The sequence below is a fragment of the Microtus ochrogaster genome, chromosome 19 (assembly GCF_000317375.1).
Source record: "Microtus ochrogaster isolate Prairie Vole_2 chromosome 19, MicOch1.0, whole genome shotgun sequence".
NCBI classification, from domain to species: Eukaryota; Metazoa; Chordata; class Mammalia; order Rodentia; family Cricetidae; genus Microtus; species Microtus ochrogaster.
In genome coordinates, this window is record NC_022021.1 from 8233325 (window position 1) to 8250558 (window position 17234).

General features: G+C 41.7%; 1 protein-coding gene across 2 annotated transcripts in view; it reads left to right on the forward strand.

Moving 5' to 3' along the window:
• Positions 1 to 17234, forward strand: part of Msh3 (mutS homolog 3) — a 162556-nt gene that overhangs the window by 52849 nt on the left and 92473 nt on the right. For both annotated transcript variants that reach the window (XM_005356505.3, XM_005356506.3), the window contains exons 9-12: positions 1799 to 1911; positions 5946 to 6060; positions 15250 to 15334; positions 16823 to 16932. In XM_005356505.3, the coding sequence (XP_005356562.1) occupies positions 1799 to 1911; positions 5946 to 6060; positions 15250 to 15334; positions 16823 to 16932 (423 nt within the window). The remainder of the gene's footprint in view (positions 1 to 1798; positions 1912 to 5945; positions 6061 to 15249; positions 15335 to 16822; positions 16933 to 17234) is intronic.

The window sequence follows — 17234 nt, forward strand, 5'->3', positions numbered from 1 at the left end:
GGCCGGTCACCCAGACACACAGCTAGCCACAAAGTAAGGGAGGAGAGAGAAGCTCTGGGCCGGTCACCCAGACACACAGCTAGCCACAAAGTAAGAGTGCAGGTAAGAAACACAGACGTAAGAAAAGGAAAAAGCCCTGGGGCAAAGGTAGGCGGGATAATTTAAGTTTAGAAAAGCTGGCTAGAAACAAGCCAAGCTAAGGACGGCCATTTGTAAGTAAGAATAAGCCTGCCTGTGAGTGATTTATTTGTGAGCTGGTGGCGGCGGGTCCCCAAAGAGTAGAAGATTAGGGAGTGAAAGTAAAAACAAACAACTTCGCTGGCTAAGATGAACTGGAAATTTGTGAGTAAAATCAGAGGCCCAAGAACACGTGAGCTTTTGGAGAACAAGGTATAACACAGCACAGAAATAGAGCCCTGTAGTGTGAGATACAGATGAACAGAAAGATGATGTTCAAACCTAGAGGGATGTGAAACAGGTGGTGGAGGAGCACTGTGAATTGTTCAGACAGGATGGAATGCTCTGTGAGTATATCTGATTGTTAGTTATATGGAGTCAAATTGTGTTTCTGCCACATGCTAACTACAAAAATAAGTTCAAATAAATTGAAAGACAAATATCAATTTAATTAGAACATATAAGAATTAATGAAGTACATAGAAATATATAACTAAATAGCATATGCCTGTGCAGATCTTAGAAGTGTAGCCTTGTGTCCCAAAGCAAGTGGTCCAGATTTAGTAAACAGCTCTCGGGATGTTGGAGGCACAGGCCTCTGCAACATGCTGCAGGGCCTAAGAGCACACTAAAGTCATGGCTGTGCTTGTATCCTCGTGTGCTAGAGAATTGAGACTGGATAAATGACTGGGCTACAGTTGTGTCTGATATATTACTATTTCAGAATAAAGTGTCTGAACATAATATATAACGAACTTAACTCTGAGTGAATATCAAGCAACGAGGGAGTGCTTGAATAAATTGCAACAAATAGTTACTATGACATATTTTTCACCATTCAAAAGAATGAGTTATAGACAAGTCATTGACATATGGAAAGAATTTAGAGAAATATTGCCTAGGAAAGCAAGATGGGTGTAGAGGCATATCATGTGTTGGTAATGCAGTGAAGAATAGATTATATAAGCCTGTGGTGTGTGTTTGTGTCCGGTCAGGTGAACAGTAAAGACTGGAAGGGTCCACCTGGGTTGTGAGGTGATAGCAGCCATCCAGTTATAGGAGAAAGGGAAGATGAAGAGGGGGGGGAGTCAGGAAAAATGGAAAATGAACCATCCAATATGGATTGTGGTATCTTGTTTATTTGTGAAAACTTTTACTCACATTTGAAAAGGTCACGTAGGAGTGAATACTGACCTGAGGGAAATGGACTATATGGTTGACTAGGATGAAGCTGCACTCAGCACAAAGCCAGCCGGGCGGAGGTGCTCTCCAAGAAAGAGCTGCTCAGTGCTGAGTGTGCTAGAATTCCTAAACAATTCGTGTGATCAAATTAAAATGCTTCTTAAATTCTCCCCCTAACATTTCTGGTTCAGTTGCCTCTAATGTCAGTGAGTTTTTTGATACTCAGTATGGAGCAGTGAGTGTGCTCACTGTGAAGTCCAGAAGATGAGTAGCAGGTGAGGTTCTTTGCAAAGAGTGCTTTTCAGATGGTCCTCAGCGTGTGCCGAAGGCAATAAGGAACGAGTCTGCCCTTTGTTGTTATTGTTCAAGATTGATATCTTAATATAGATAATTCAAGATACTGGGTAATTCTTTGAGATTTCAATTTCTTTCTTTTCAGTGTGCGGTATGACAGGATTCGAGTAGAGAGGATGGATAACACTTACTTTGAATATAGCCACGCTTTCCAGGCAGTTACAGAGTTTTATGCCCGAGAGGTGGCTGACAGCAGGGGTAAGTATTTTATTGATGTTAGCCATGTCCTTAATTGCACCGGTACCAGCTGTGGGTAAAGGTGGGCGTGGCTTTCGGTTAGTGATGTGTGGGAAGCGAATAGTAGTATGTGGGTGCATCTGAGGGCAGCCCCCCACCCCTATCATGGGCTCATCTGGAATACCACTGCAGTTGGGCCTGCTTGGTACAAGTCTGTCCACCCAGCGCTCAGGAGGCTGAGGCAGGAGTCTTTCTAGTGTCAGCCTCGCCTGGTTCAGTGGGCCAAATCCTGTTTCGGCAGAAAAGAACAAGAACAACAAAAACAAACAGCTCCCCCAAAACAGCCACAACCAGAAAAGCAGCCCAATAGCATGCGGATACTGTTTGTACTGTCTCACAGATGTCTTCATTTGGGACTGTTCTGTCACCCACTGGTGTAGACAAGTGCTTTTTAGTGAAGGTGTAGTTGGCTAACGCTTCTCCATCTTTAAAGATGGCTCATGCCATTGCTTTACATAATTTGCAGTTTGATAAATATTGTGATAAAATTTAAAAATTTAGCATTTTGAAAGGGTGGTTACCAGAATTACAGGGCCAGCACATTGGTGACCAGACCCCATATATGGGGTAACCATTACATGTTTAAGTCACATTTGCTGTCTTAATAGTAGGGTATGATTTTGTTCCTGTCACTCTAGTTTGTGTTAGCTTCAGTTGCAGGTTTGGTGAGGTGAAAGGGACTTCTTGTTCTCTCAGGACAGATTTACCCTCTCTCCACCCCTATTATACCCTACAGGAACGAAACCTGTCCTTGCCACACACTGTAGAACACTTGTCGTTAGCCCTGTCGCTAGCCCCGGCTTAAGCCTTACTGTCTTGTCATTTCCCTACCACCAGGCCATCATTGTCTAGTTTCATATGCCTTTAAATCAAACTTAATGAATGTCTGAGACCGTATTTCACTCGTGAAAGCAGTATGAACTGGAATCAAAGGTTCGCCTTAGGTTTCATTAAACATATAAGACACCACAATCCTTTCTGAGCCTCAGATTGACTTAGAGGAAGTTGTGGGATGGAAAGCAGCCTGCCCACGAGGCGCGTGTCCTCTTGGTGTGAGGCATGCTCATGGAAGTCCATGGCACCAGCGGGCCTTACGTTTTCTTTCCCTAGGTGACGGCTTGTATGTGAGGGGCAGAGGCTCTTCTGTGGGTGTGGGTTGCCTGGTTTAGAAGATCCATGCGTGTCAGGAATCTTCTGATGGAGCTCTGTAAGGCACTTGCTAGACTGTAAGAGTCATTGCACGCAGGGAAGGCCAACACTCTGGATTTGAGTATGTTTCTTTCTAAGTCAGATATAGTACACTGACTTCAGATCATTTTTATTAGAGACCGGGCTATCTCCTAACACTCTGTTTCCAGGAAAATCGAACTAGAAGGTTAAAGTAAGTTCTCAGTTGAAGGAGAAGGGCTGCTCTTCAATTTTTACACTCTAGGTCAGTGGCTCTCAACCTTTCTAATGCTGAGACCCTTTAATACAGCTCCTCATGTTGTTGTGACCCCAGCATTATTTTAGTGCTTCTTTACGACTGTGATTTGCTAATGTTAGGAATCGAAATGTAAATATCTGTATTTGCTGATTGTCTTAGGTGACCCCTGTGAAAGGGTTGTTTGACCCCTAAAGGGGTCATGACCCACAGGTTGACAACTACTGCCCTAGGTTTATGAACAGCTTTAGTTAAGTGATCAAGCATTGCATCACTACAAAGGGCATGTTGTAATACCTATTAATTTCTGTAAAAAATGTCAGACAACACAGTTGTGTATAAAGACATATGGAGAAGTTCCTGCCCTTGTCACTTGTCTATGAAGGGGTGATCACTGACAGTTTGGTATCATGTTGTTCTCATTAAATTCAGTAGCTGCCTCTTAAGCAATGCTGTCCTAATAGGCAGTTGCAACTCTGAAGCTACTAGTAGAGGTTCCAACTTACTGGCTGTGGCCAGGCTGGAATTCTGTTCCCTTACGTTTATCACAGCCATTAAAAGAATTTTATCTAGATCTCTATCCCTTTTAGAACTCAGGATTCAAAGGCTGAGGTGAAATTCTGCTTGTTTGGAGAGGCTAGATAGCAAGTAGCTAACCTCCTCTTCTAGATCCTGTCTCCCTTAAAGCCGGCCCTCCTTCGGCTCCACCCCCACTTAAGAACCCTAGCTACACATGGTTCTTTCCTACCACTTCCCTCAGCTAGTTGCTGACTCAGCCTCCTGACCGCAGGTTAATTTTAATCAAACAAATGTAACATGTCATTGCATCATTAAACAAGCATAAACAAATGTAACACACCCTAAATTAATATTCCACAACAGTATCATCCATAAGAATTGTCTTATGAATAAACCTATTTGTGTCTGTGTAACATTCATAGTTAGCTTGTTATGTGGTTGTAAATGCTAAGCAGAAAGTAAGGTAGAACTGTTTACGGGAAAGCAAAGGAAAGCCTTGCTGAGATGGTGTGTGACAGAGATGTGGACAGAGAATGAGGAGTTGGGAGGGACAGCAGTAGTGTTTCTCACAGAGGCAACAGTGAGCACAGAAGAGCTCACAGGACTCAGTGCTGGTGGGGTAGGGAGAGCAGGAGTCCACACACGGGACGGGGTAACGCAGAGGAAGAGGAGGAGAGAGCTTATCATTAGAAGATGGATGAGAGATCCTGTAGGCCTGGTGCTTTCAGACTTGATGATAGCTAGTGCTGAGTTGGTGGGTGTTGGACTATTTTGAGTGAAGTCATCTAATGATCTATCCATGTTAAAAAGAATTCCTTTGGTTGCATTAAGTATACTCATAGGGTAAGGGTGGAGCAGGTGACTGGATGGGAAGCTGTTGTAATATTCATGGGGAGGGATTGAAAGACCCTCAGAGAGGACCTTCCCTCAGAAGGAGACCCCTGAACCCAAGGAACAGTCCAAGACCACTGGCTGCAAACGGCAAGAGGTTTCTTTATTGAGAGTACACAGGTACCTGCGGGCATCAGAGTCTCTTTGGAAGACTTGCAGGCCCTCAGGCTGGGCAGGGGGTCTTTTATATGGAAACGGGCAGCAGAAGCATGCATGGTTACAGGGATTCCATTGGTCAGTTCGGATGAGGCGATGGGTTCACTTGGGGATAAGCTCCTGGGGACATGAAGATCTGATAATAGCGGACTTGGCTCTATCTAGGGTACATGTGGTTTTTCCCAGAACTTTTTGTTCCCCTCCTAGGCCTGATGTCTGACCATAGATATCCTGTTTGGCAGCCTAGGAATACCAACTTTACCTTGAACCTATACTTGTTTGTGTGAAAGCCTTGCAAAATGGCGTTATAGCAGCTAAGCTGGGGTCTTTCATTATGAGGGTGACTGTGCACGTCTCTCCCACGCCTGTAGTGATGTGCCATAGACAGCCTTCATGTTAGCTGAGCTACTGTCAGTATTCTCTCAAAGGAGGCATATCATAATCTGGATTTAACAAAACTTATTTTATCCTTGCCCTATGGATGTTTATTTAGGTTGATTGAAGTTTTTTTTTAACTATTACCAATGTTTGTCAATTTGCCTTCTGATAATGCACATCATGCCATGTAGTTCAGATTATTTATAGTGAAAGTATTTAAATGTTTTTTTTCTGATTTGAAAAAAGTATGTTATTTTCAAAAATGATTTAGTCTATCAAGAACTGTCTTTTTTTGCCCATACCACAAGTTATTTATTTGTAATCACAGTTTGGTTTAAAAATACAAGCCTAAGCCGGGCGGCGGTGGTGCACACCTTTAATCCCAGCACTCGGGAGGCAGAGGCAGGCGAATCTCTGTGAGTTCGTGGCCAGCCTGGTCTACAAGAGCTAGTTCCAGGACAGGAACCAAAAAAAAGCTACGGAGAAGCCCTGTCTCGAAAAATCCAAAAAAAGAAAAAATAATACAAGCCTAGTATGCATGATATTAGTTATTATTTTTATAGATGAAACTTACTTAATGTATTTTTATTGGTAGTAACAATACTGAGGATGCTTATTCTGTTTTTAGGCTCTCAGAGTTTCTCTGGTGTCATTAACTTGGAGAAGCCTGTGATCTGCTCCTTGGCTGCCATAATAAGGTATCTCAAGGAATTTAACCTGGAAAAGATACTATCCAAACCAGAGTAAGTAATGTCTCAAAATCTTGAATTAAAAAAAAAAAAGATGGGAGGAGAATTATTGTACAAATATTTTGTATGACACATTTGGTAGGGTCTTGGTTGCTGTTCTATCGCTGTGAAAAGGCACCATGACCAAGGTGACTCTTATCAAAGAAAGCATTCAATTGGAGGCTTTCTTACAGTTTCATAAGGTTAGTCCCATTCATCATGGAGGGGAGCATGGCAGTATACAAGTAGGCATGGTGCTGGAGAAGTATCTGAGAACTTTACATCCTGATCCACAGTTAGTGGCAGAGAGAGACACTGGGGTCTAGTGAAACCTCAAAGTCCACCCTCCAGTGACACACTTCCTCCAACAAGGCCACACCTCCTAACCCTTCTAATCCCTGGTGACTAAGCATTCAAATATATGAGCCTATGGGGGACCATTTTTCATTCAAGCTACCTTAGTAGGGATTATACTCAGGCTTATCACTGGAGTACAAGGATGAACTACCTTGTACTGTTGCTGGAATAATAAAGGTAGTTAGTATACTGTCAAATTGTGTTTGTTATAGATATGTAATATGTTATTCTCACTATAATACTATACTTTTGACCAGAGTGAGAACTAGTATTACAAAGAATGAATAAATTTTGACTTTTTCTGGAGCCTGGGGACACACTTCAGAGTCCAGGCACTTGCTTCTCAGGCAGTTGGACCAGGAGTTCATGTTCTCAGAACCGATGTGAATGTCTACATCCATGTGCACGCTCAACTGCATGCACATCCACACACATGCAAACTTGTTACATATCTTTATACCACACATACATAAACTTGAAAAGAATAAAAGACAAAAATTTAAATAGCTCAAAAAGTTATTCTTTTCTTATTCTTGGTTTTAGTTAATTAAAAGTTGGAGATAAAGTGGCCAGCTATTACTTTAGAGATTTTCATAAGAGTGATCAAGTTTGTAGATTTTAGAATTTTCAAACCTGCTAACTGATGTTCTAAGACAAAACCATCTTATTTAATATTTACCTTATTGAAAATACTCCAGTTCAAATAATTGGCTTGATTTACACTTTCCAAGGATGTTAGGAATGTCCCTTGTTCCCTTTGGGAACTTTGAAGCTTCCTTGACCAAGCTAGAAGAGGGTCCTGAAACACTAGCACTAACACTTGGCTGTGACTCTTACATTCCCTGAGGGGCGAACCAGAACAGAGCATGAAACCTTGTATTTTCAAATAGGAAAGCAATCTGTTCTGAAAGGCTTCAAGTTTTACTGGCTGGCCATAAAATCTGAAGGTTTGTGGTCAACTTTAGGTTTCTGTATGAAGCTAGTATTTCTTAATGTGAGACAAGGACTTGGTGGAGATGACTTATTTGAGAATGTAAAACGCGGTATGAGAAGGGCGCTGCCAAACGGGAAACGTGGTGTTGACTCTTTCTGGAATTGCTCTTGGGAGTCTGAGTTCTTTAAGAATTAATGAATTTTCTAGGGCTGACTGACCAGTCTTGCATCTCAACTTGATGATTTGTTTTGATCACTCTACAAGTGAATTAAATGTTTTTTTCAAAATAGAGCGCTATATGTATTTTCAGTTTGCAGGAAGTTCAGATACACAACTTAGGGCACTGTTAAATTTAGGAGAATTAGGAATAGTTGGATCAATAGGGCTATGACTTGGGCACTAAAATAGTGTATAGTACCCAGAAGTAGCTCTCCTATTGGGATATTTCTTCTCAGTGCTGGAGGTAGAATCCAGTGCCTCTCACAAGCCAAGCAAGTGCTCTACACCCAGCTGCACCCCTAGGTTGAGAAGCAGGTCTTGAGGGCAGATATCAATTTGTGTCTTTAATATTTACTGATTAATATTAATTAATTAAATTGTTTAACACATATGTGTAAGAGAAGATTGCTCATTTATTTCCTGGTCGCCCAGGCCCGAATAATCACACTGAAACTATATTAATTACAATACTGTTTGGCCTATTAGCTCAGGCTTCTTATTAATTAACTTTTACATTTCAAATTTACCCATTTCTATTAATCTGTGTACCACCTTGAGGCTGTAACCTACCAGTAAGGTTCTGGCATCTGTCTCCTTTGGTAACTGTATGGCATCTCCCTCCTTAGGCAGCTACATGACGTCTGCCTGACTCTGCTTTCTTTCTCCCTGCATTCAGTTTAGTTTTCCTGCCTAGCTCTATTCTGCCCTGTCATAGGCCAAAGCAGCTTCTCTATTAACCAATAGTAATAAGACATATTCACAACATACAGAGGGGAATCCCACATCACATATGTATTGATGCCATCATATCATTGACATTGTCCAGATGTTAGAAGTCAGAGACACAAAAGGAGTTTCTTCCCAACTTACGGCAGGAGAAGCAGGAAAACACCATCTTCATAACCAGTGGTGCCAGATGGCATTGGAAATTCTCTTGTCTTTCTGTATTGCACCTTCACCAGCTTGTTGGTGTCTACATCTTGCATGATCCAGCTCCTTCCCATTCTGCAAAAGTGGTGGATCAAGAAGGATCTAGCTCAGCACTCGGGAGGCAGAGGTAGGCGGATCTCTGTGAGTTCGAGACCAGCCTGGTCTACAGAGCTAGTTCCAGGACAGGCTCCAAAGCCACAGAGAAACCCTGTCTCGAAAAACCAAAAAAAAAAAAAAAAAAAAAAAGGATCTAGCTCAGTGAAACAGTATTACCTGAAGTTTATAACAAAGAAATGATGGAGTTCAAGGTTGCTGTGGAGAATGGAGGAAGAGCAGAATGGGAATCTTGCTTTTGGTGTGGGTTTTAATAAAATAAACCATCATTTCCCTGAAAATAGTTTTGTCTTATTTAAGCCACCTAAATGCCCACCAACAGGAAAGGATATTATTGTGTCATATTTGTGCAGAATAATGTAAGGCCATGAAAATGGCCTGTGTGATCTTCATTAAAATCTTTATTAACAGTGATTCAAGCCAAAGATCAGGCTGATAAAAAGAGTCACACATTTTATCACATAAAGTTAGAAGCTTTTAACAGAACATATTTAAAGAAAGTAGTGAGAAATGGATGGGGATGATGAGCAATTTTAGAGCAGTGATTCCCACCCCTCTCCCCAATGGAGAAGAAAGGAAAACAAGACTTGGCAGAGGAGGTAGTGTAGTGGGACTTTTAAATCTGTACATAGATTATTCTATATATGTGCAATAATAATTTTTCATCATTGTGCCTAACATACCTGAAAGGTGTTAGTTTGTCATGGTGGGGAGGGTGTACTGGAGTAGTTCATGTCTGGCACTGGGACTTACAGCCTCATGCAGCCCAGCCCCCTCCCTTCACACCCTCTAGTAAAGCATCACACTGTGAGCACATCCAGGGTTAGTCTGCTCATGAGGCCAGGGCTTCCCTGGTCTCCTGATCTTTGGAAACCATTGCAAACACCCACAGTGGCTCTCTTATGTCCTAATAGTCCAGGCAGCCTGACAAGATTATCCATTCCATGTTTTAGTGAATCTGCAAAGTTATATTTTTAAGGTTAGAGGGCTAGGATTGTATCTCATTGGACTCTAAGCTCCAAAGAGAGACTTATTAAATAGATTCAGGTATGTGGCTGACCTTGGAGAATGGGTGAGAAGACACTGGCCTTCCGACTTTTGCCCAGCAGGAGCCTGTGAATGAAGCAGACACTCGATGAGGAAGTTTCTGTTGTAAACCAGGCTCTGGGTGTTTAGGACTAGATGAAAAGGGATGCCCTCTTGTATTTAGTTAGAAGAATAGTAGCTCTAAGTAATAGAAGATGAACTTTCTCTGTGTACTAAACTTTGAAAAACTTCATTTGAATTATATCGTGGATCTTTTGATTAAATTGAGCGAAGCTGAGTTTTTCCTTTTCATGTATGTGGAAGTGTGGCATTTTCTCTGTCTGTACTTGGAGGTACCTTTGTGAAATGATCAGGAGCTGGCTCTAGTAGTGACTTGGTGCACCTCTAATTGTTTGTCTTTTCAGTGATTTCATACCACCAAAGACAAAAAAGATATAAAAGCTTCAAAGTGACAGGCCCTCCCTTGTGTACACCCCCAACAGCCCTCTGTAGGCAGGCAGTAAAGACGGAGTTAATGAGAAAAGGAAGTCATTGCTTATCTCAAGGTAGACTTGACTCACAATTGCTGAAATGTCAATGGAAACCAAGATGCACACATGAAGATGGTGACCGGACTGGTACTGTTCTGGTTGAATATGAAGTGCAGTTGTGGGGTCCATACGTGGCAAGCAGCTTCCCTTGGATGGCAATTCCGAAAGTGTAATTCTCAGACTTTATGCTTTGGGAAAATAGTCACGTTACAGTCTGATGTTGCTGAACTTGTGGACTGTCTCTTCAAGGGCTATGCTGTCAGGCAACAGTTAAATTGGACTTTGCTTTGCTTAGCTTTCACAGAAATTGCTGTGTATCCTAGAGACCCTGGTTTGCACTCAGTGAAAAGTTGCTATGTCTTTACAGCAGAGTTTTAGGTGGCATCAAAAACAAACAAACCCCAAACCCACATCTCAGGAATTGCTTATAAGCACAGGTGAAATGGGCTTTTGTCAAATAACACTATTTCTGAAGTTAGAGAATTGTTTTTAGAATTTAACTAGGTTCGTTCTAGAGCTAGTCCCCATAGCAGTGCACAGAGACAGTAATGCTAGAGAGTTATTGCTGTGGATTAGGTGTGGAATGTGCCCAACAGCACATGTTCTAAGAGTCAGATCCCAAGTCCATATTATTGGGTGGCCATGGAACCTTTGTGAGAAAGGGCTCAGTGGAGGGAGAGTATCCGGGATGCACCCCCGAAGAGGATATTGTGATCCTTGCTCTTGACTCTGTCATTGTTTCCTAGTCCTGCAGTAGTGTCTGGATGCAGGCCCAAATGTCATGGAAGCCATGTGACCATCATGTGACTGTCATGCCTCTAAAACTGTGAGCCAAACCCAGCCTTCCGCACAAACAGTCAGCATAGGTGTTTTGTCCCAGTGATGGGAAGCTGCCCAGCATCGTGATGACAGCATTTGGGGATTGCTACATTCTGAAATTCTGAAGGAATTGACTTTCTTATTGTTGGAAATGTATTTGTTTTCATTTTTGGTAGCTCTTATTAGGATTTATTTGGTTAGAACTTCAAGTAGAATAGGAGTGAATGTAACAAAAATCAGAGTCTTATTTCCTGAAAACTATAAAAATTGTTGAAAAGAATTAAAGAGCACCCCGGATTCACGGACTGGCAGACAACACTGTCAGCTCCGCAGTGATCCATAAGCTCACTGCAGTCAGCGTCAAAGTCCATGCATTCCCAGTGACTGTAGTGGTTTGCACTCCACCAACAGTGGACAAGGGAGTGTTCTACACCCTGTCAGCCTTTGCAGCCATTTGTTTTCTTAATCTTTGCCATTTTATCTGGGGTGTGGTGAAATCTCAAGTTAGTTTTAATTTACATTGTCCTGATTGCTAAGCATGTTGACCACTTTAACAGGTATTTCTTAGCTATTTTTTTCCTTCTTTTGAGATCCCTGTTTATATCTAACCCCCACTCTTATTGACTGGGTTGTTTGTTTTCTCAATCCTCTGTACATTCTGGTTATTAATCCTGTACGTGATGTAGAGCTGGCAATGGATTTCCCCCACTCTCTGAACCTGGTAGGTGGCTCTGGCCCTGCACTGGGTATCTGCCTTTGCTTCCCTCTTTATTAGGTTTGCTGGTAGCATCAAGGAAATGTTAGCGTTAGTTGTTTGCTTGTTTGGATCAAGTAGAAGTGAAAGTGCAGTGAAACTGAGGTTCTCTTCTCCCATACAGTCTCACAATTCACAGATTAGTAGGTGGCCCAAAGTCAGGTCAGTGTGAATCCATTCCCTCCAAGAACCATAGAGATCCTCTGCTCTTTCAGGTGTGCCACAGGAGAGTGTTTTGATTTCCATTTCTGTTAAAATAGTATTTGAATTGGCTCTCTGTAGTTGGTTGACCATTCTGGTAAGGTACGCATTTTGACTACTCTTCAAAAAGATGGGCTTCTTCCCCCCCCTCCCAGAAAATAGAGTAAAAGTAATAAAACCTCTCACATCACCTCACCAAGTTTTGCCAATGTTATTTTTCCCCTCTTATAAAGCTCAAGGACAGAGAACACCCTGTATATTTTTGTTGCTGAAATATTAATGAAGTCTTTTCCCATATGGCTCATAACATTGCTGTCCAGATTCACACAGCATGAGCTCTGGTTAGATATTGCTTATGAGGCTCATATTGAAGCTCACATACTTTGGCGTCTTCTGTGAGTATAAATAATTCAGAATTGCTTGAATATTTTAGACCAGTGATTATATATGATATACTGTTGAGTACCCGAGGATGCTCGCAGATAAAATCTTCAAAATGGCAGTGGCAAGAAGGAAATGTCTTTTGTGTTTGGAAGAAATAGTCAAGCTCCACCCCAGAATTCTTCCCACCCCTAAATTTGAGAAATTCCCAGAGCGCAGCAAGTCCTTAATGCTGTATTTTCGTGCTTTAGGAATCAGTTTGGCTGAGGATTGCCACTGGTTGGTATCTTATTTAAGTCAGTAGAGATGTTGGCTTAATGAAATACCTCTTTAGTGCATCCAATTTGAAATTTAAATTTCTTCTTCAATTACAACAAAAAGGAAAACTGCAACAAAAAGCCCATGGCCAACCAAACAAACACAATTGCATGCAATATTGGGATAGGAGGATTCGGCATTGTGAACTAAAACAGCCATTTGGTGGTTCATCTTTTCTCATATTGTTGGTATTGAAAGACATAGTTATATGCAGATGTAGCCTCCAAGCCTACTTCCTGATCCCTTGTCCAACCAAATTCCACCACATTCCTAGATACTTCTTGGTAGGTAGGTATTGAGAAAGCTTTACAAATTTCTTGTTCTTTTACTCTTTTTGTTTTGTGACAACACATTACTTACCTGGTTCCCTTGAATATCAAATGGTAGGAGGAGCATTTCACTGTTAGAATCAGGATAGCTAGTGGACCAGAGGATGCTTCTATACTCCTAAACTTCAAATATCATCTCTCAGGGTATATAGACTTTGTGTTCATGGGATTATTATATTGATCATATGAGGGTGTGCGCAACTGAGGAATATTTTTGAATCTTCCATACATTTCATTTAACTTTTTTTGTATTGAGTGATGGATCAACCCGAGATGCTGCATTATAGCTTCCTTTGTAGTCTTTCTTATGCCTACTCCGTAACCTCAGATTTGAATTATCAATCTCTTCTTTATCATTGTGGTGTTGTTGACAGGGGAGGCACTCAGGAGGTGAAGATGCCATTTAGTGATTTTATAAAAGAGGCGCGTGGACCTCAGCTGCACTGTGGGGTGTTAACAGACCTTTGCAGACTCTAGATTCGTCGGATCCATGGTCTTTAACTTGCAGGCCCCAGAACTGTGAGCAGTAAACTTCTCTTGTTTACAGATTTCCAAGCCTAAGGTGTTTTGTTATAGCAACCCACATGACTGGGGTAGTAACTAAGCACCTATTAAGGATCTGTGTCTGAGTAGGGCACCACATGTTTACTGATTGGTGCTAGGATGTAGTTAGTGAAGCCTGTCGGGGCAGGAAGCATCACGGCTGGCTTCCAGATGAGTTAGGCACCAATGCAGAATCAGGCTGCCAGCCCTTCTGTTTTGGATCTTTGACTGTGAATTTGCATTAATACCTGTTAACTATACAGTCGAACACTGCCTAATTGATTCTTGTCAGTGATGTTTTATGCTTTATAGCTATGCTTGGGGGCTTCAGACATTTCTGGGGCTTTCTGACTCAAAGGGATCAAACCTAAGCAGCTTTCCTTTAGGAAGGTGGGGACAGTCACTAAGCAACTGTGCTTCCCTACCATGTGGTAGCAGAAGATAAGTGGGCTAACCTGGTAATCTTGCCTCCAGGGAGTTTAGGTCCAAGGATGCTGTACTTGCGATCCGAATTACTGTATTTCAAGAAAATTAGCTGCTATGCGGAGGGAGAAAAGGCTACACACATGTGCTGTCAGCTTTAGGATTGTTGTCCTCTGATCAGTAGTGAGTTCTCATCCTTTGAAAGGTAGAGTAAACCTCCCATAGGTAAATTGCTCCAGTAGTATGTGGTAGGTCAGTTTTCTTTCCCAGGGCTCTTGGCCTTGGTAGGACCATTCTCTGTATTCCTGGGTGAGAGCTTGGGAAATTGGAGTTTATTTACCCCCAGAAATGAGGTGAGGATGTGGTGTAAACATGGACACACTCCCTCTAGTTTAATGACTCAGCTTTACTCTTCTCCCCTCAAAGGGAAGCCATCAGTAGTGAGGTGTGGAGCACATGTTTGTCATCACAGTGCTTGGGTGACAGAGGCAAATATCACAAATTTAAGCCCAGGTTGGGCTACATAGTGAAATTGACACAAAAACAAGAAAAGCAAGCTGGCAAATGATGAGCTCTAACACTGCTGGATTCGCTGATAAGGGAAATTGTGTTAGTAGTGTGTTGATTAAGATTTCTCTATGTGGATTAGAATTGTACATATGTTTTAAAATCGGTTATCAAGGCTGGGCGGTGGTGGCACACACCTTTAATTCCAGTACTCCGGAGGCAGAGATAGTTGGATCTCTGTGTGTTCGAGGCTAAGCTGGTCTCCAGAGCTAGGACAGGCTCCAGAGCTATAGAGAAAGAAAAAAAGATAAAAAAGAAAAGAAAAAAGAAAATCAGTTATTAAGTTTTTCTGGTACTTTCAGGAACATTAGGAATGTAAGAATCCTTTAACTGTGTTTAAAGAAATGACTTACTTCTTTTCTCTTTTACACTCACTAAACATTGCCCACGTTAATATGTATTGTTAATTATAGAGTAAGTAACATTTGCTGTACACATTAGAATGTGGGTAAAAGACTTTAAGATGCTCTCATGCTAGAGAATAAAGGAGGTCTTAGGTGTGTTGACAGATTTTTGTGGCTAATTGCATAGTTTTGCTTGAAGAAGCCACCATGTCTTTTGCCAGTGATAAAAGTCTGTTTCTGTTCCTGGAGATGTGAACAAACATGAAACGCTGTCCCCTCCCCTTCCCTTCTTGCCTTTGGTGTCACAGCAGTGGCTTCTGCGGAAGACAGCATCCTGCAATTCTTTAAGATGTGTGTGCTCACCTGTGGACTTGTTACATTTCATCTTTTTCAGGAATTTTAAGCAGCTGTCAAGCGGAATGGAATTTATGAGAATTAATGGAACAACGTTAAGGAATCTGGAAATCCTACAGAATCAGGTCAGGATGACAGAAAGGCTGGTTGATTAAAATGATTTGCAGGAAGTAAATAAGGGAGGTGGGAGCCAGGCAGCAGGCTATCTATCACCTGGGTGTCTCTTGACTGTAGCACCATATGGGGTGGGTAGACTGTAGGGCTATTGTTTCTAGTAATTGAAGGACATAGCATTCTGCTGTTTCTATAGCATATATTTCTTAGAATGGGTGCTGTCTTTGAAAATTAGTATGAAGTGCTTGCCTTCATCCAATTGGCAAATGTTTTTCCTACACACATTTAACTTCTTGTTACCGTCTGCCCTCTTATTTCATTATTGCATATTATACAGGCTGTTGTGATACTCTCCTTGACTTTAAGAAGCTTAGGATTCCATCTCACGCACTCCCATCATTACATCATCACTTACTTGCCTTTTCTCAATAAATTAAGACCATAATGGAAGGATTCAGGTTATTGCTTTCATTTTTATATTCTTACTAGGAAAACTGGAATATAAACTAGTGTTCTAACAAAATTACAAAGAAGTAAAATGTAATTCCAGATAAAATAAAACACTAATTCTAGGAGTGGAGAATTTTCTACGTGAAGTGCTTTCAAGCTCTTCCAAGTACTCATTATTACGTCCGTGTAAATACTGGTTTACTTTTTGATTCTTGAGTTTGATTCTTATTATTTCCTCATCTTCCTGTGCCGTCTAGCTCTCTTTTCTTGAGGAACATTTTTGTCTGTTTCCCTTCTGTGGTGGAGGTGCTGTGCCCCCTGAATTCTGTTGTAGATGTCTCTCCCTGGCCCTGCACAGCAGCTCTCGAGAGGAAACAGGAAGCAGGGTGAGAGTTTGTCCCATGGCTGCAGTAGTTCCCTACACAGCCTGTGGACACAGCCCTCCGTTCTCCTTGTTTCTGTCAATTCTCTAATCCAGTTCCTAAGGCCAGTTCTCTAATCCAGTTCCTAAGGCCAGTTCTCTAATCCAGTTCTTAAGGCCAGTTCTCTAATCCAGTTCCTAAGGCGGAGTCATCTGCCATCCAGCTGTGTCTTAGAGCCCCTTCCAGGTCAAGGTGTGGGTTCTAACAGACAGAAGTGGAGAACTAATGGCCTCTACTTACCTCAGCAGCCTACCTGTGGCCTCATCAACAGAGGCCTCAGAATTGTTTACTCGCAGTTAACCCAAAGCTACACACTCTCTGCTGTTTAAATAGGATATATTTATATTTTCTCTTGTGTGAACAGGTGAGGTCCTTCCTCACACTAAAGAGCACTTCTTATGAGTAGCATGTATACCGGGCATCTGCGATATTTAAAATCAGGAGGGCTGAGGATGCTTAGTGGTGGAACAGTTACCTGGCATGCAAAAAGCCCTCTGTTCAATCACAACACTGAAAACCAACTAGGATAGGTGGACTAACCAGGGCATGTAAACAGCAACATAAATATAATACTGTATTATATTGTAATCTATAATTGAAGAAAACTTGTTTTCTGATCTTTTTCAGACTGATATGAAGACCAGAGGGAGTTTGCTTTGGGTTTTAGACCACACTAAAACCTCGTTTGGGAGAAGGAAGTTAAAGAAGTGGGTGACCCAACCATTGCTTAAATTAAGGTGAAAGGATTTTCTTTGTGTATGTGTTTAAACTCTGAACATAAAATTGTGAAATTAAAATATATTAGCTTTGAAACTAAAGTTGTTACCATGGCTAATAAGCTCACCATCTTAAATTTGAGAGAATTGTATTTTATAACTGACAGTGAACTGTCTGATAATACACAGAGCCAGCCCCATCCCCACACCAGTTAAGAGCAAGCCTGCTTGCAGATCAGAAGCCATGGGCATTGCTGGGGATAGTCCAGTTGGTTTGCAGATCAGAAGCCATGGGCATTGCTGGGGATAGTCCAGTTGGTTTG